At 38.6% G+C, this 18381-nt stretch overlaps 1 protein-coding gene across 1 annotated transcript in view; it reads right to left on the bottom strand.

The window, feature by feature from the left end:
* Positions 1-887: 887 nt before the first annotated feature.
* AHCTF1 (AT-hook containing transcription factor 1) overlaps positions 888-18381 on the bottom strand; it is a 59650-nt gene continuing 42156 nt past the window's right edge. Inside the window, exons 28-35 of the mRNA XM_019549755.1 lie at positions 15299-15725; positions 13702-13804; positions 12875-12978; positions 10433-10614; positions 6539-8399; positions 5302-5435; positions 4690-4796; positions 888-2894 (exon numbers count right to left, since the gene is read on the bottom strand). Of these exons, the coding sequence (XP_019405300.1) occupies positions 2702-2894; positions 4690-4796; positions 5302-5435; positions 6539-8399; positions 10433-10614; positions 12875-12978; positions 13702-13804; positions 15299-15725 (3111 nt within the window). The 3' untranslated portion in view covers positions 888-2701. The remainder of the gene's footprint in view (positions 2895-4689; positions 4797-5301; positions 5436-6538; positions 8400-10432; positions 10615-12874; positions 12979-13701; positions 13805-15298; positions 15726-18381) is intronic.

Raw genomic sequence — 18381 nt, 5'->3', positions numbered from 1 at the left:
TGTTTTACTACCCCCATAGTGAGAAAATTCTTCGTAACATCTAACCTAAATTTCCCTTGCTGCAACTTGAGACTGTTGCTTCTTGTTCTGTCATCTGCCACCACTGAGAGCAGTCTAGCTCCATCCTCTTTGGAACCCCTTCAGGTAGTTGAAGGCTGCTATTAGATCCCCTCAAAATCAGCACTCATTCAGCCAGCAACACCGCCTGCTTCTCAGAGCACACATCCCAAACACACAGTCCAGCAGACAAACACTCAGCAAGCCACAGGCATAGGCAACTCTGGATCACTTACCTTTCCTGGCCAGGATCCGATACCTGGTGCCTGGATTCTCTACCTCCCCCCCCCTCCTCTTGCCCCCAGCAAACTGCATGCAAACTGCTAATCCTGTCTGCAGCCCATTTGCAGGTTCCCTGGTCACTGGCCTCCATGATGATTGTTCTTCTATGTTGTATATACTTTCCCTGATCTCTCTTCTGTTCTGTCAGATCCCTCCTTGATATGTGTTTCTATTCCACTTGTACAGTCTCAACCAATGTGCTTGAAAGTTTAAATCATTTAAGGTAAAAAAAAAATACATTTTTCTTGCCATAGAGATAAATTCTTCTGAATTCAAAATTACTTTATGTTTAAAGCTTTTGTGAAATGAGTAAAGGCATGGCCATGACTAAATTTATCTGTTAATTTTACTACAAATCACCACTGCACGGAAAAACCTTATATGCTGCCAAGCCAGTATACTTTACTGGAGCTGCTTTTTCAAAAATCTAAATCATGTAATACTCATCCAAATAATTTATTGTTGTATATGAACACATCTTTGTTGGCTTTGCTTAGAGTGAAATTAGCTTCGCAGTGAAAAAAGGCGATGTAAATAACTGAAATGTATTAAAATCTTGTGAAGCAACCTTCACCACAATTTTATTAATTCAGTTCTATTTTAAGAGGTATTTAAACACTTAAAACAACATTTTAAGGACATACAACTCCGGGTTTTCTTAAGTCGGTTTTCTTTTGCCATTTTAAAATTTGCTTTTTTAAGTTATTCACTGTGTGACTACATTTTATTTTGGTAACAGCCCTATAATCTTCTCATGTTAGAGCTTCAGAGTTTACCCTTAAAAGAAGCCTACTAACACATAAATCTAAGTATAGTAAAATTCAGAATGACTACTAACCTGACTGAAAGGTCTCACCCGAACTGCCACTTTCACACTGTCAATGCTTGGCATGTTTTTTTTACTACTTCCAGAAACTCTTCCAAGGATATTCCAAAGGAGACAATTATTTAAAGTGCACACAACTGCTTCTCTAGACTACCCTGTTTTGAGAAATCAAACACACTGCCAATGACATTTTCTTTTTCAAACCTTAATTATTAATATGTTTACTCATTATGTATAAGGTATGAGTTACCTGATAAATTATTTCTTCATGTAACTGCAGTAGCTTTCACTAATTAAAAAGTTTAATTTCAAGTCCCACTCTATTGTAAAGTCTTCAAAGTTGCATCTAGATACAAATTAACATACATAAAATGTCATAAAAAATGTCCAAAAGAATTAAGGCTGATGCCTTAGGAGACCAAAATAACACTTCCAATATCTGCCTTAACAAGGAATACCTTCTTTTCTTATAATTCGTATTATTTTAGACTGTATGAGGAAATATTTCACAACTTACTTTTCAATGAAGTAGATGTGACAAAAAAATCTAGTTCGTAGCTATGATCTTTGGACACTTTATGCATTTTTCTGTGCTTGAATTAAAGGAAATCCAATTCACCTAAAGGTTTTCCTGTGCTGCAGTGCATGGGTTTTCTAATGTTACAGGATCATACATGCTTGCAGACAACTGTTCATTACTTAAGTTGTGGTAGAATTTCTCTTAATGTTAATATTTCTTATGGAAATATTTTTTCCAATTTGGGGACAAAATTCAATGTGAACAAAGCCCCTTTAAATCTGATGAACTATATATAATACATTACTATAAGCATTCAAGTACATATAGTTAGGCATGAAAAAAGTGAAACAGCTGAGGTGTGATCTAGTTTTATAAACTCAAGAGCAGCTTTTCCAAAATTTAAGACAAATACAAAAAATATTGCACAGCTTCAATACAATTGTTTACATTCCGACTTCAATACAGTACATCTTAGTCATGTATATATGGAATTAGCAGTTGTGTTGTAGTCCCAACTATTGGTGCCAATGGGTCAAACATTTTTCTAGAAATTTTAAAACAGTTGTCAGATTTTTATTTTTTATTCATTATATTAAGTAAAAACAAACCATTAAAAAACAAGTTTTGGCCTCAGATTTGAGGGGTACCAACTGCAGCAAGCCAACATTAAGATGCCCTCAAGCAATTCAGGCCACTCAACGCTTATTCCCTCAAAAAGCTAATAGACAATATGTATATTGTGAAGTATACAGTTTTATTTAACATTCCTAAAATAAGCTGTATTTACATATTATATAAATGTATGAAGTCTTAATATAAAATAGAAAAAACTGCATTGACTGAAGAAATCACACTCCATATGGAGTTACTTATTGAAGACCATTTGTTTATGAAATTTTACAATAATTTATATAAATTATTCTCTTCCAAATTAGATGATTTTTTCTTATTTAATAATCCACACAATTCTGATGACTTTACAAACAGTGGTGTACATTACAAACTTAAAAAAACAGTTATAGCATCTTCCGGCGCACAACTGGCTTTGGAAAATTAGACAGTCTCTTTTTGTTCTTTCGAAGAGTCTTTTCTGTTGCGTCTGCAGATTCTTTCTGTTTGCCTCTTGTCCCATCCACTGAACTTCCAAAAGGAGAAATGAACTTAATCTCTACTGGTGGAGGTGACCAAGAGCTTTCTTTCCCTGTGGCTCTACAAAAAAAGCAGGTTCCAAAAAGATTACATTTTAAAGTACCCTTTTTATACAGGAGAAAAATTTATAAACCAACCAACCCACCCACTTATAAGCATGATTCATGCTTCTTGGCACAGAAGAACAAAAGCCAAATAGCTAAATTAAAATAAATAGGATTATTTTCCCTTATAACCAGACACTGTCTCAACTACTTGTGGGCCTCTCCACATAAAGATCTTGCATTAAAATAATACATGTTAGTGTCCTGACATATGGTCATATTTTCCATTAACAGTAAAACATTAACAGTTACAGTTGTAACTTCCTGTTGTTCCTGTAGTACCAGGAGATGACCTCTCAAAATATTTTTTTGAAAATAAGAAGGCAAACTCATAGCTCCTGGTAGAGCATGGGACTAAGCTATCTTTAAATGTATGACTTTACAGTTTAGAAGGAAAACTATCTTACTTAACTAATGGTTGTTTTCTTGCTCAAGTCCATTGTCGTCATTGGGTTTATAAAAATGAATATAAAAATGTGACCAGCCAATGAAAAATTTGTGACTTAGAGCCCTAGCAGATGTTACATTTAAGATGTGATCACCTCTTAAGCAGTAACCTGGCCACACGTTCGTGCACTAAACGGAGTGACAAAACGGAATAAGCTATGGAGTTATTACACAAAGTCATATACAATAACTTAGTGGATGGTTTCCCTCGCACCTTAAACTGAATGCGCGTCCAGCACCAATCAGATCTGATTCTTAATCCCACAACTGCACCTCCTACCATGCTTATGTGCCATGGCTGGATGCGTGATTGTTGGGATCACAGATCAGATCCCACTGCACCTTTAATCGCACGTCCGTCAGTAGCCTTATAAACAGAGACTTAAAAGTGGAAACGTATGAATTCATGTAATGGCATGAACCAGAATTATTTCCTGAATTTGTAACACTGAAGTCCTGCTGGTGGCAGTATAAAACTGATATTCTCTGTATACCAACTTCAAGAAAAACATGAATCATAATTCAGCTTTTCCAAAAGAAAGATTCTTTTTCTTCTTCATGACACTAAATCTAGTTAAAATTAGACTGGGCAAGACTAAATACCCATTTTTTCTCTCTGACAAAAAAGCCTAACAAGTTTTAAATACGGGCCTGGAAGCATTTAGTTGGCCAAAGACTAAATTTCTGCTTTTATTATTAAATACAGATAACGTAACTTTGACAACACAGTACTATTCAACGGAAAGGCATTATCAGCCTTGAAGGCAACTAGTTTAAAGAAAAACAGTAAGTTAGGCCGCAAACAGATGTCACCAAATGAAGCAGACTGGCTCTGCCTGGATGTGTCCCGATATAACTGATCTGCTTCACAGGTCAAAACAAGCATTGTACCATAGGATCAGGCCCATGCCACTCCTAGGGATTCAGAAGCCTAATTCTGTAGGACCACACTTGAACGGCTCTGGCAATGGGGGATCCCTGGGTTTCTGGTAGGGAAATTCCCAGAATGTGTAGGATTGGGCCCTGGAAAGCTCAGAGTGCCTGCCCAGGGCAGCCGGAGCATAGGCAGGACTGTAAGAAAAGCAGCAAATGCCTTTTTGATGCAGTTTTTCAACACAAGCACAGAGAACATGTCCCAGAGCAAAAACTTCTCTCTGTTCACTCCATCCAAGGAAGTGGGGAGGACTGAACTACAGACTCCTCAAGGTTCTCTCTACACATGAGATTTTAGCCACTGTCATGGATAAGTTCAAATACTCTTAAATGTTAATAAATACTCTTAAACATTAAGAAACACTTCATACTTGCTTGCTTGCTTCGTTTTTGCTTTTGCAATTCTACCTCTCTTCACCTTCTGCTTTCCCACAGACTCTGTGGATTTGGTATCTTCCTCCTCTTTAGTGGGAAGATCCTACAGTGCAGCAAAAGAAAGTATACAAGTGATTTATACTGTTTAAATCCCTCCTGCTCCTAAAGAATACTGACCAGTTGTTGGTTTTCTGCTTTCAAATCTGTTTCACACCGAAAGATGAACAACAGTAAAAATAAAGCTAGCATTCCTTAAAGCATGACTGGTTGTTTTCTCCTGTATAACGAAGAAATACAGTACCAATGACTGAAAGCTCTAGTTTTAAAGTAAGGAGTTTATCAAATTATTTTGACACAACCCAGAACAATAGATAAAGCCAAGACATAATTTATTCTTAGCTTAAGAATACACAGTTTAGTTTATTTGATGATTTTTAAATACAATGCTAGTTTAACTTTAGGAAGGAAGGAAAATAACCCATTTTACTTATTTTTTTTAAATTAACCATTATATGTTTTTACTGAATAGGGTACTGTAGCTATGACTAAGTAATATGATTTGAGAGAGAAAAACTCAAGAAAAGGAGTCATTTACAAACACTACTTACTAGCTCTTTCACAATCCTAGAAATAGCAGGTACGTGTTTTCTTCTGGACCTCAAGTGAGGGGGTGAGAAGACAAACTGAGAAGACAATTCTGGATCTAAATCCTTGAGCTGTACAGGATCCTCTGTTTTTTCAGCTAGAATGACAAAAATACAATTAATGCACACGCAAAAATGGGGAAGTCAGAAATACAGAACAGCAATGAGATTACTAGCCAGTACAAAACTGCCTTTAAACAGAAAAGCAAGAGTCAAGGTTCACACTTGGTCAGCATATTGGAACTTTAGATTCTAAGATGCACTTATCAGCAGAGTCTTGTTGCAACTTGTGAACCAAAACAAACCAATGCAGCAATTTTTGCTCCAGTACATGGATAATCTGAATCATTAGCTCTGGTGGATGTGAACTGTCACTATGAAATGTTTAGTGTTTTTATTGGTAATGAAGCTGACAAGCAATTACTTCACTGGTAATCAAAAGGGCATGCAGTAGATGCAGGACAATCACAATGAGGAGTAACAAGATCTACTGCAAGGTACACTTCATGCTGCAGTCACAAGTAGGGTGAACTCATGCTATAGACAGAGTTTAGGAACAGCGCCATGTTACTTCACCCAGTGAAAATAAAAAAGCATTTGGCACCAAGATCAGTACATAAGGAGAGTAAAAACTAAAGTCAGTGCAAAAGCTCAGACTAAATTTTGTTCTACTGTGCTTAGGGCATTTCAAATTCTCACTCTTAAGGGAGTGGTTCTAATTTTTTTTTTTAACTTGAGGCACCCCTAGAAGAGTATCAGCTTAGTTTGCATTTGTATTTTGACTCCTGAAAAAACAATGGAGCAATTCTTCTGTTACAAAGTTCTTAGAAAGACCATGACAGGTCAGAATGTTTTAAGTATTAGGGATTTCTCTTCGAAATCTTTGGATTTATCTTGTGAATTATGCTGTACACCTATCAATGCTAACACTGAAGTGCTACCCCACAGCACCCGTGGAAGGACCTCAAGGCACCCTAGTTGAGAATCACTGCTGTAAAGGGGTTTATAACAACTTAGCTATATAACATCTAGACACAAATCAAAAAATGAGTTCCTTATTTAACTCCAAATCTTAATTTTTATATGATTAAGCTCCTTACAGGACACAGAAGCTATGTTCACAATACGTTCTGGGTTGCTGATAGGCGAAAACTGCAAGCTGCAACCATTCTTACTTTGTATCTGAAAATATTTGATGTACCTTGTGATTTCTTTGTCAGCTTTGTGAGAGGAGGAGAGAAAAAGAAGGATTTGTTTTCCTCTATGGAGAGGTTCTGATGTATGCTGATTTTACTGGATCTGGTCCTTGTGACACGACTATCACTGTCAGCTAGAGTCCTCACTGTTTCATCAAATCTTGATTTAGTTGTGTCTGCAGTTGGCAAAGGACTGCCCTCAGTTCCTTGATGCAAGACTACTTCTTCTGCAATTTCCTGCAACACTGATGGCAGTTGGCTCTTTTTGCTTGGACGTCCACGCTTTCTTGGAGTCTTGTTGGTAGCCAATACTGGCTGAACAGGTGTTCTCTCAACAGTGGGTTCTCCAGTATCTCTTTTTTCTGCTTTAATAGTTGTAACTCTTGTTGATCTTCTTGGAGTGTCAAGCATTTTCTTGCTCTTCCTTGAATGCATGTCCTCCTGAGAAAGTAGAGATTCTGAGCTTGTCGGGAAATTTAGGGCCCCTCGCTTAAAGTTTCTTCGAGGAGTGACAGGAAGTTTAAGTTCTAATTGATGAAGAGATGAAATAGATGAGTCAAGCTCAGATTTTTCTAAAATCTGTGATGTACTCATTTTTCTTCTCCTTCCTCTTCTAGCTGGCACGGACAACTGCTGCTCACTGGGGTCCTGATCACTAATGATATTTTCAGTAAGTTGTAAACTAACTCTCTTTAATTTTCTTGTGCTTCTACTGGGACTCACTACCATTTTTAACTTGTGATCAGTGATAAGTTGTCTTCTTCCTCGATACCCTACTGAACTTTTTGAACCTCTGCCAGTCCTTCTAGAAGTAGCAGACAACTTTATCGCATCTTCAGCAAATGATGTTTCCTCATCAACCTGTTCATTAAGTTCTTGTGTGGCTTCCTTTGTTCTCCTTAATCCTCTCCTTGGAGTAGCAGCTATTTGTAGCTCCTCTGAATGACCAGAATGAACATTTGCTGATTTTTCTGAAATAGTCTCCTTAGTTTTCCTGCAGCCTCTCCTAGGCATAACAGGGACTGAAGCTATTTGTTCGCCTTGAACTTTTCTCTTCAGCTGAAGCTGAGAACTTTCAGAAGTTTCTGAAGTTCGCCTAGCACTTCTCCTGAGGACAGACAGTCCTAACAGATCTGGCTTACCCATCTTTGACAACTGTTCATCAGTTGAAGGGATATGTAGACTTTTGCTCATTCGTCCCCTTTTGCGTGTTTTAGGGGTCACAAAATACTCTACTTGTGGAACCGTGGAAGTATCTTCACTTGTTTCCTGAACAGTCATTAGTGAAGTCTTTGACTTCTGGAAACCAGTTACCCTCTTACCTATTAATGGTATACTTTCATGAATTGACTGTTCTACAACTTCAGAAGTGAATTCTTTACTTCTTGTGTCTTTGATTATATCTAATAAATTTTCAGCAATAGCAACTTTAATAGGCTCAGGGACATATGGGAGTGCTTCAGCCAGATTTTGAGACTCTTGGTCACTAGTTACAGTGGACACTGAATTTGTAACACACTCTTGGCTGTCAGTACTTCCTAGGCTACTGATACATTTGTCTTCTATTTTTCTGCTAACCGGTTCAGAAATAGTATGTAATCCTGCAGGTTCTTCTGTTTCAGCTTCCCCTTCTTCTCCTTCTAATACTAAAGTAAAATTGTCCTGAGATAAAAGCTCTGCATCCCCTTCAGCTGCATCATTTTCATCAATGTCTTTACTATCCAGCAAATCACAAGGGAACTGATCTTCAACAAAACCATAATTATACTGAAGTTTAAGACTGTCAGACGGATGTAGCTCATTGCCTGGAGATGGTTCGGCTGCTTCTTCTGCAGCTTGTGCATGAAATGTGCCATCTTCAACAATCTGAAATAAAAATAAAGAAAATTAAATATTAATACTCAATTAATTTCTGCAAATACTAACTTTCAGCAGATCCTGGTCAATAAACCTCCTTTTTAATCTATTCAACATAAGAGAAATAGGAGATTCACTAGTGTGGATAAAGTTTGCATATTTAAGGAACTAAAAATGAATTATTTCTAAATTAAAACAAGTAGTACAGCAGTTATAGACATGCCTATGTAAAATTACAATGGACTTCCTACCAGCAAAGAGTCAGTTGTGTTGCTTACCAAGCATACAGAAATCCTGGAACTGCCTCCAGTCTATTCTGAGACCAAATAACTGAAGATAAGCTTAAACCAAAAAGCATGCCAAAGATTTTTTGAGGGGAATGGGATGGGTTTGGTTCCAAACTTACTAGCTGGTTGTACATCTAAAATTGGACTCAAATTATATTATGTTCAGATTGAAGGTAAAGTTGGGATCTCACCCAATTTTTTGGCTTGGTTCCTTCACTAGACAATCTTCAATAATGGAAGGATGCACACTACCTGATGACACCATCAACATTTTAACCCATGGTAAATGGAGGGGAAATGAACAGAAGAGCAGAAGGCAAAAAAGGAAGAGATAATAGGAAATCTTTGGGTTCTCAGAACAACTCCATAAAACCTAAAAACATGAAGAGGTTAGTAATGAAATGACTATAAATACCAATTATCCCATGATGATTAAATATTATGGGTTTGATCAGACAGAAAAATGGGGCAGAGTTTATGCTAGCCCCAATCATGAGCTTTACAGTAATTTTTATAGCCAAAGATTGTGCTGGGCAACTCCTTGGGCCAGTTCACTGTCTCCAAAGTCTTTGCAGTTCCCCATGCAGGACAATTTCTGCCTTTCCTTTTTTTAGATTTGAATTCTTGCATCTTAACAATTACAGCAACATCCAGAGGGGGCCTCACTTGGAAGGAAGCTGTTCTCTAAAAAGAATTAATAGGAAGACTTGTTAACTTTCTCCCAAATATGGACAGTACTGGTCAGCTGCGTGGCAGCTCCTCACATGACAACACAGATTAACATTCACTTGACAAAGACTGCTACGGAACTTCATGGCAGAAGCATACCATTCATTAACAATAATTAAGGAGACTTGACTGAACTCAAGGAATATTGCCAATGTACAGCCTTCCACCTATTTTTAAGACTCCTCTTCTGTTTGAAACAGACTTCCTGTCCCAACTCAACTCAAGGCTTTAAAAAAGATACTGAGAAGACCATGAGATATGCTAACAGGAGGTGGTGGTGATGACAGAAGTGAGGCAATGCATTGTCCTCTCCTCATTCTCCTTTGCAAGCAGCCATGGGACCAATCTCTGCTTCCCTCAGCACATCTGCTCGATTTCTTTCCCAACAAAGTATTCTCCTCAAACAATTACCAGCAGCAAGACTCCAATGACTTCCTCTAACCTGCCCTCCCATCCCCACAGCTGGCAAAAACAGAAACAGTGCTTTATTATTTTGAGTGCAATGGCAACTGTCATCCTGCATTTTTAGCACATGCCTAAGCCTGGATGCTGATTTTTTGGGTGTGGAAATCCTGACTATCACTACATCCAAGTTCCTTTGTGAGCTATGCCCTCAAATGCATAGCTTATTTCTAAAATGGATTTGGGTTCCCAAGTAATTTAGACACCACAAAATGCTTTCCAACAAACTTAAAAAAATGAAGCTGTACTGCCCTCTTTTTAATGCTCAAAGCAACAATCAGACATTTGATTGCTGACTACTCAGCTAAGCACCTATGTTAAGAAAAAAAGATGCCAGGGAAAAAATCCCCCAAGAACATATAGCCATTACTGTGATTAGGTTTCCAATGTACTCAACACTATGGAAACAAACAGGACTACACGTTCTCTTCCCCCAGTAAAGGGCATATGTTAAGCAACTAAAAAGATTTAGAGCTTACACCGAAACATTTTGATACCAGCTATGTAAAGGTCTTAGATTTAAATGTTGCAATAACTGTTTTAAAAGGGAAAATAAATTCTTACATGAACTTGAGTCTCAGGAACCCTGTTAGAAGATGTTCTTTCTTCTTGCAAGAGAACATTTTCTGCTACTGCAGCCTCCTCTGGGTTCTGGTTTCCATGCATGTCTGTACCTGTTTCCTTTCCAAGCTGATTTTCTGAGTGAGTTCTAATGACTTCCTCACTGTCAAGCATACAGACTGCAGCTGAAAAAAAATTCCCTGTTAATTTTTCCTTTTTAAATAAAAACGTGCATTTTATGAGTCTGTCATTAAGTTTGCTGTACGAATACTGGGGATTTATAAAATAAACTAGCAAAGCATTGGCAAACTAACACCTTTATCCTGGTAGACACACAGAAAAAGGAAGCAACTATTGTATGGGAATATGAAATATCCCAATAATGCTTATATTTGCTCAGGTTTACACATAGTAAAACCAAAACTGAACAGTGAGAATTCAGCACAATCCAGAAGTCTTTTAACCCTCTATCATAGTTTCTGATGTTTCTCAGGACTTTACAAAAAAGCTTTTATGTCACCTGACTATTTTTTCTAGCCTGACACCAAACACCCTGCAGTCAACCTGAAGGGTGTTTTAGGGTTACAGGTCCCATAGCACACTTGATGTAGTTTACAGCAAAACTGGAGAATATGAAGCAGCATGCAATGCATGTAAAAGCAAACTCCATTCAAAAGAAACTTTATAAGAGTGCCAATTTACTTTGATATCCAATTCAATAAAAATACTGACTGTGTTTTCTGAACAGACTTTCCTTGATATCTATACTCTGCCTACAAATTGAGGCAAGTTTGCATTACAGTACTAGCTTAACCTGAATCTGTCAAAAGTGTTTAGCGATAGGACAAGTGGCATATTTAACCTTGACAGTTCAAATACTTGTTCCCATTTTCTACTGCTTCAGCTCAGTTAACATACCAATACATACATTCATAGTTTCATAGTTAATAGGTTCGGAAGGGACATGAGCAGATCATCAAGTCCAACCCCCTGCCATGGCAGGAAAGAGTAGTGGGGTCAAACGATCCCAGCAAGGTGTTCATCTAACCTACTCCTAAAGACCCCCAGGGTAGGAGCCAGCACCACTTCCGCTGGAAGTTGGTTCCAGATCCTAACCACCCTGACTGTGAAGTAGCGCCTCCTGATATCCAGCCAGAATCTGCTCTCTGTTAGCTTATGGCCATTGTTCCTTGTTATTCCCAGTACTGCTCTGGGGAACAGGGACTCTACCATTGCCTGCTGGTCTCTTGTGGCCAGTTTATAGACAGCCACCAGATCCCCTCGCAGCCTCCTCTTGTGGAGGCTGAACAGGTTCAGATCCCATAGCCTATCCTCATAAGACCTGCCCTGCTGCCTCCTGATCATGTGAGTGGCCCTTCTCTGGACTCTCTCAGTGTTGTCCACATCCCTCCTGAAGTGAAGTGCCCAGAACTGGATGGAGTACTCTAACTGAGGCCTGACCAAGGTTGCATAGAGGGGGAGGATCACCTCCTTGGACCTGCTTGTGATGCATCTGTAGATGCATGACAAGGTGCGGTTGGCCTTCCTGACTGCATCCTCACATTGGCGGCCCATGTTCATCTTTGAGTCAACAGTGACTCAAAGATCCTTTTCTGCCTCTGTGCTGGTGAAAGGGGAGCTCCCCAGCCTGTAGGTATGCTGCTGGTTCTTCCTCCCCAGGTGCACTACCCTGCACTTGTCCATATTGAAACCCATCCTGTTCTCATCTGCCCACCTCTGTAACCTGTCCATATCTGATTGCAGCTCATCCCTCCCCTCTAGCGTGCCCACCTCCCCTCACATCTTAGTGTCATCCGCGAATTTGAACAAGGTGCTTTTCACCCCCTTGTCCAAGTCACGGATGAAGATGTTGAACAGTACAGGCCTGAGGACCGAGCCCTGCGGAACCCCACTGCCCACGTCCTTCCAAGTCGAAAAAGACCTGTCCACCACTCTCTGCATACGGCCCTCCAGCCAACTGATGACCCATCTGACCATGTAGGAATCAACACCACAGTCGCCTAATTTTTTAATAAGAATGGGGTGAGAGACAGTGTCGAAGGCTTTTCTAAAGTCCAGAAAGACTATGTCCACTGCAATGTCTGCATCCAAGGATTTAGTGACCTGATCATAAAAGGCCACCAGGTTGGTCTGACAGGACCTGCCTATGATGAACCCATGTTGGTTGCCCCTAAGCATACACTCCCCTGCCGGTCCCTCGCAGATGTGCTCCTGGATAATTTTCTCAAAGAGCTTTCCCAGGACCGACCGAAGTAAGACTAACAGGCCTATAGTTTCCTGGGTCCTCCCTTCTCCCTTTTTTGAAAATGGGGATCACATTGGCTCTCTTCCAGTCCTCTGGCACCTTGCCAGAGCACCATGAGTGCTTGTAAAGCTGTGCCAGGGGACCTGCAATGGTAAGTACATTACAGGTAAGAACATTACCTGTTCTTGGTGGTTCCAAGGACTGTGAACTTCTTGTAATAAGGAGTTCTCTTTCTTCTGAAGACTGAATTTGGGGCTCCTGACTGATTGTTTCACCTTGTGAACTGAAAAGAAACAAGTTCCATAGAAAGCTTTAGACTGGCCCTTGTATAGACATCTTCTCATTTTAAAATTCAGACACTGCAAACAAACTCAGAAGAAAAACCCAAACCTGCTACCACAAACTATTAGCATTGGATTCCTGGCTCATCTTAACTACACCCATGCATTTAGTAACAATATGATTCAAGCCAGTTAGTGTTATTCCTATAAAGTTATGTCTGCAGAATTATTCTTGTAACAAAAAGTTTATAACAAACGACATGAAAGTAAGATCTATACCAATAATGTTACCATAGGCAATTCAGTTTTTCTATGGACTCTGCAGGCTCTTTAATGTACATTAGCCACAAACAACAATTTTTCAGTTATCGGAAACGTGGGTGATACTACACAAAGTATACAAATTCTCAAACACAAGAGGGATTTTCAAGTTTATGGCGTCCATTTAACAAAACACACTGGAAGCGTTATTCAAATAGTCTTATGAGAGAGTGGATGGTTTTGTAACCACAGTACTTTGAAATCAGTGACTAAAAAGAAAGTTTGACTGCTGAACCTGCAGGATGTTTATACTACAATAAATGGGTCCATAGTCAGGAAGATGCAAGGAACCCATTAAACATTATTCTCTATTTTATTTTTAGAATATAAACAAAGTTGACGTATAAGCCAGCCCATTGATATGCATCTCTGGATACCTGAGTTACTTATTTTTATATACTTACCTTTCACTCGCTGTCAAACAAGCAGAGGCCTCAGCAGCTTGATACACTGATGCACCATTTTCAGGAAGGGTGAGACATTCAGTTTTCAAATTTCCCCCAAATTCTAGGAACAGAATTAATAACTGAACAAGGAGCTACTTGCTTTATCCACATTTAAACTGTTTATTTAAGTGATATACAGACTTCATTATGCATTTTATTAATGTTTCAGATGCAAGAGATCTAATGGAATATCTAAGCCTATAAGTGCACAGTCTGAAATATTACTACTACTACAAAGGAAGAAGCTTTATGCGTACACAGTGTTTTCATTATAGTATAATTTGATTTCATATTTTCATTACTACTGTATTCATATTCTTTCAAAGAAAAAAACTGAAAGAACTGCAATATTTTTGGGAGAACTGAAATATTTTTTTCTCTCTCGCTATTAAAATTCAATGCATTATTGGACTGGCAGCTGAAGAAAATCAAGCAGCAGCATCTGCTCTTAAAATCAGATGTTATTGTCTCTCAGTCTGCTTCTTCCACTTTTCTTGGACTCTGGGCATTTCTAGCTCTTTCTATAAGTCTTTTCGCCCTTTATTATTTCAATTTCCTCATTTTACCACAGGTTGTTCAATATACCCCCTCCTATCTCGTATCCCTGAATGATGATTAACTGAGTTGAAAGAGGCTGGACCTGGGCGTCCAGCAACTGTTAATATTAGCCTTTCCCCTGCACTACAGAAATGACTACAGTAACATGAAAAACATCCTCTTCGTCAAAAGATACAAGGGAAATCATATAAGGATACTTCCAGCATTGAAAAGCGTGTGGAAAAGCATCAGTTTGTCTGACTGCAAGAAGCATGATCGGAGAGTCCAGACAACTAAACTACTTTATTAGATAGCTGGACCTGTAACATGTTTGGATTGTGGTAATGGACACCATACTTAGGAACTTCTGCTGGTCACAAAGACAAAGATCTGAGACACCTCAATGGGAACAACCGGTCTTCCCCATGACTGCAGAATTCTTGTAGTTTAGTTGCATTCAAACCATCTACAGAGGCCATTAATACTTCAGTGCATAATCGTTGATGTGAAAATTGCCATTTCAAAATTAGAGGTGACATAAATGGATGTCGAATACCATAAATGGAATGTCCTGGTACCAGAAATACCACATCTTGCAACAGTAAAATGGAGAGGAGGGAAATGCTAGATAAAACCCATATTCTCTTTACAAATACTACTACTTTACTTTCAAACAGGTCAAAGACTTTCCTATTGAGAACTCGGTCTCTGCCAAATATGAAGCAGTTACTTAACTCTAAATACAAAATAAATTAACCTAATGAAAATCCTGTCACACTCTAGACCACCTAGACCTGAAATATCAGTCTCTTGGCTGCGACTAAACGTAAGCCCAAAGGGCAATTTATTCACAGAATATAAGATGCCCAAGAACAAGAGTTTATAATGTAGTCTTTTCCAAGTATCCCTGCTATTACATCTGGTAGCACTATGTAACTAATGTACAATAAAAGTAACATTTAAAGGTATCCAAACCTTCAATTTGTTAGATAACAAGCTATTACACAATGAGACATACCAGTTTGTTTCTCCAACTCTGAAGAAGCTGCTTGTTCAGTCTGTGAAGGTTTGTTTTCTACCACTTCACTAACTTCTTCCATTTTCTTCTGTACATCAGCAGCATCTTCAGTGGAGGAATCTGCTGATTTCAAGGCTATAAAGATGACTTCTTCTTCAAAATCACCTGGTGATTTTGCATCTTGATATTCCAAAGTAGTTTGGTCTGACCTGGCAGAAAAATCACTAGTTTCTTTGCTGACTTCCATTTTCTCCAGGTCATCTCCTGTTATGTCTTCTGATGATTCATCCAATTCAACATGATCTTCCTCATGACTGCTCAAAGTAAAAGGAACAACTTCATCTCTGTTCTTAGACACAGTGCCCTCCATTTGAACTCCAAGACTATGTTGAGATGAAGCTATAAATTGTGTATCATCTCCTGTCACCTTTATTAAAAATAAGGCAAACAAGCAATTAATGATATTCAAGATTTTGCCAAAAATAAAAAACATGTTAAACATTTGGCATTTTAAAAGTGTATCAATGTAACAGTAAGCAAGGTACTGACAATATCTATTTCGAAGCCCATAATATTAACATCAGCTTTGCTTCTAAAACTTTCATTTTAAAACTGATTTAACTATCAACTAAAAACTATTTCCAATATTTAGTTGAAGACTTTCAACTTGGTAGGCAAAACTAGACTTGGTCAGATTATTTCCTTTTTATAACTTCACTTATTAGTTGAATCCATTGATGTGTTCAAGTTTGGGAAAATAGAAAATTTAAAATCCAAAAAAGCATTTTCCAAGAATTCTAATTTATTGAGACTGTCCCTATTTAAAACAATATTTAAGATTTGGTCTAATCCAAATGATGATGTCCCTTTAAATTTATATTTATATTAATATGCCAATGTGCGCTATTCATTTAGTCCTAGGCTGAAGTGTAGATAGATCAACAACAATTTATTACACCCTGAGGCCCTTAGGATGTGGTCTTTCCTGTAAATAGCCTCAATGGTCTCCCAACTCCCACATAGATTCTGATAAAGTTTTACATACAAATACACCTAAATTATTAAAGCAGTATTCGCTATGATTTCTCTGACTATTTGTGAATGAAACTTTTTAAATCAAACTATGAATCACATATGTTGTGCTCAGTAAAATCATCAGCACTGTCATTATACAAGTCTTCAATTTCCCAAGACTAGATTTTGTACTGATCTGGAGGGGGGAAATGGGGGGTTAGGGTTAGGGTAGGGAGTGTCAGGCATTCCAAGCAACTTCCCTGCTTGGGCAAGGTGTTTGACACCTCATGAACATCACTGAGAAGTCAACAGTATTACAAATCTGGGAGTAACGAAACTTCATTTGTTTCATACCTGCTGGCTCGCTTTCCTACAAGACTCATTTACTGACATCTACCTCTGTAAAAAAAAAACAAAAACCTAGCAGTGATGGGATCCTTGTGGCAGAAAGCCAAGCCTTTTAAAATGCAGCTTTTGCAAAAAGACTGCTATTCCAAAATATCCACTCATTTTTCAATCCATTCAGAAAGAAGAGTACAAGAGGACACAGGAACATTGAACTATCAAGAGCTCAAGAATAAAGCTAATAAAGTTGTCTATAGGAAGGGGGCAAGATTTTGAAATGCACAGCTCATTAGCCTGCTACAATAAGGAAGCCAAAAAAAAACAAAACAGCTGAGTCCCAGAATCTGGTTAGGACTTTAAATGGGACCTAATTTGCTGTTCAGATATCACAAAGAAGGACCAGATAACACTGAAACAGATCCACAGAACTGGGAGATGCTCCATCTCAGAGGCATGAATAGAAGACAATACTGAAAGCGCATACGGCTTGGAGGAGCAACTGGAGCCCCATACAGAATTTCCCAAACAAAAAGAAGCTGGAATCTGGAAAAACTGCACCTGGAAACAGACTTCAACTGAAAGAAATGAAAATAGGAGCAACAGGGCTAAGTACAAACAGTTAAAAAGCCCGAAGCTGAATTGATTAAAATTTCAAAAGTTAGTCCAAATTTTATAGATCGAACTGATGAACAAGTAAACTGACATTCACTTGTGATTCTGGAAATGCAGCCATATACCTGCAGTGGCTCAAGCCAGAAGCTGGGGAGAGCTACAGCACACCTCCCTGCTCAGCTGGAACAGACAGCTCGGGCCAAGGCTAGTCCACTCACTCTGTGGGGGAGGGGCAGTTGCAGGGGAGCTGCAAAGCATCCTGGAATGCTGGGGGACTATGCATTAATTTGAATATGAAGGGGATCTGGGACAGAAGTTCAATAAATCAATTTAACCTAAATCAGTTAAGTCTGACCCTGCACCCATCCAGGTTTATCTTAAACCAGTTCTGGCCATTTTGAAAGCAGTTTATGTGCACTGTACTTCTGATGTGTTACAGATTTGAACCGGTTTCTGATCACTTGCACAGATGTGTGTAAATTCTGCCCCTAGCCCAGAATTCTCTTATCAGTAGACAGCATAGTGAGTGCATCATGAAATGGCCTTCTGAGGATCCAGGCTTCTGGTGAGTGACAAGATACAGAATACCAACTATTTGAGGAGAACAGTGTTAAACAGTCTCTCCAGTATGAGAAAGGGAATACTGAGTCTATCTCCCTACAGAACATAATGATTAAGTCAACTAGTTCCTGTGGAGTGAAACACCAATGTTATCTATACCTGTGCAGGGCTTGTGAAAGAGAAGTGTCATGTCAGGCATGTCTGTTAGCTGCAGGGTGATATACAGAGACTGAGAATAGTAGAAAAGTTAAGGGAGATGCTTAATGGTATCCCCCCCCGCCAAAACAAGACCCCCCCCATACTTTCAGGGATGAACATTTTGCAATGATCAGCTTTATTTCCTATTTGTCCATAAGTTCTTTAAGAATCCACATGGATTTCTATTTCTAAAATGCTCTGTGGAAGGAGGATGCAGCATCTCTTAAATTTAGCATGAGTTCGGTGAGATTAGATTGTGCAGGATGCACGGTTTTTTTTTTTTGTTTTTTTTTTTGTTTTTTTTTTACAGAAAGACTCCTAGTTCTTGATCAGGAAAACATGGCAGACCAAGG

The sequence above is a fragment of the Crocodylus porosus genome, unplaced genomic scaffold, assembly GCF_001723895.1.
Source record: "Crocodylus porosus isolate Cpor-Errol unplaced genomic scaffold, CroPor_comp1, whole genome shotgun sequence".
Lineage (NCBI taxonomy): Eukaryota > Metazoa > Chordata > Crocodylia > Crocodylidae > Crocodylus > Crocodylus porosus.
Note: the sequence above shows the minus strand (reverse complement) of the source record. Positions and strands in the feature narration are given on the sequence as shown.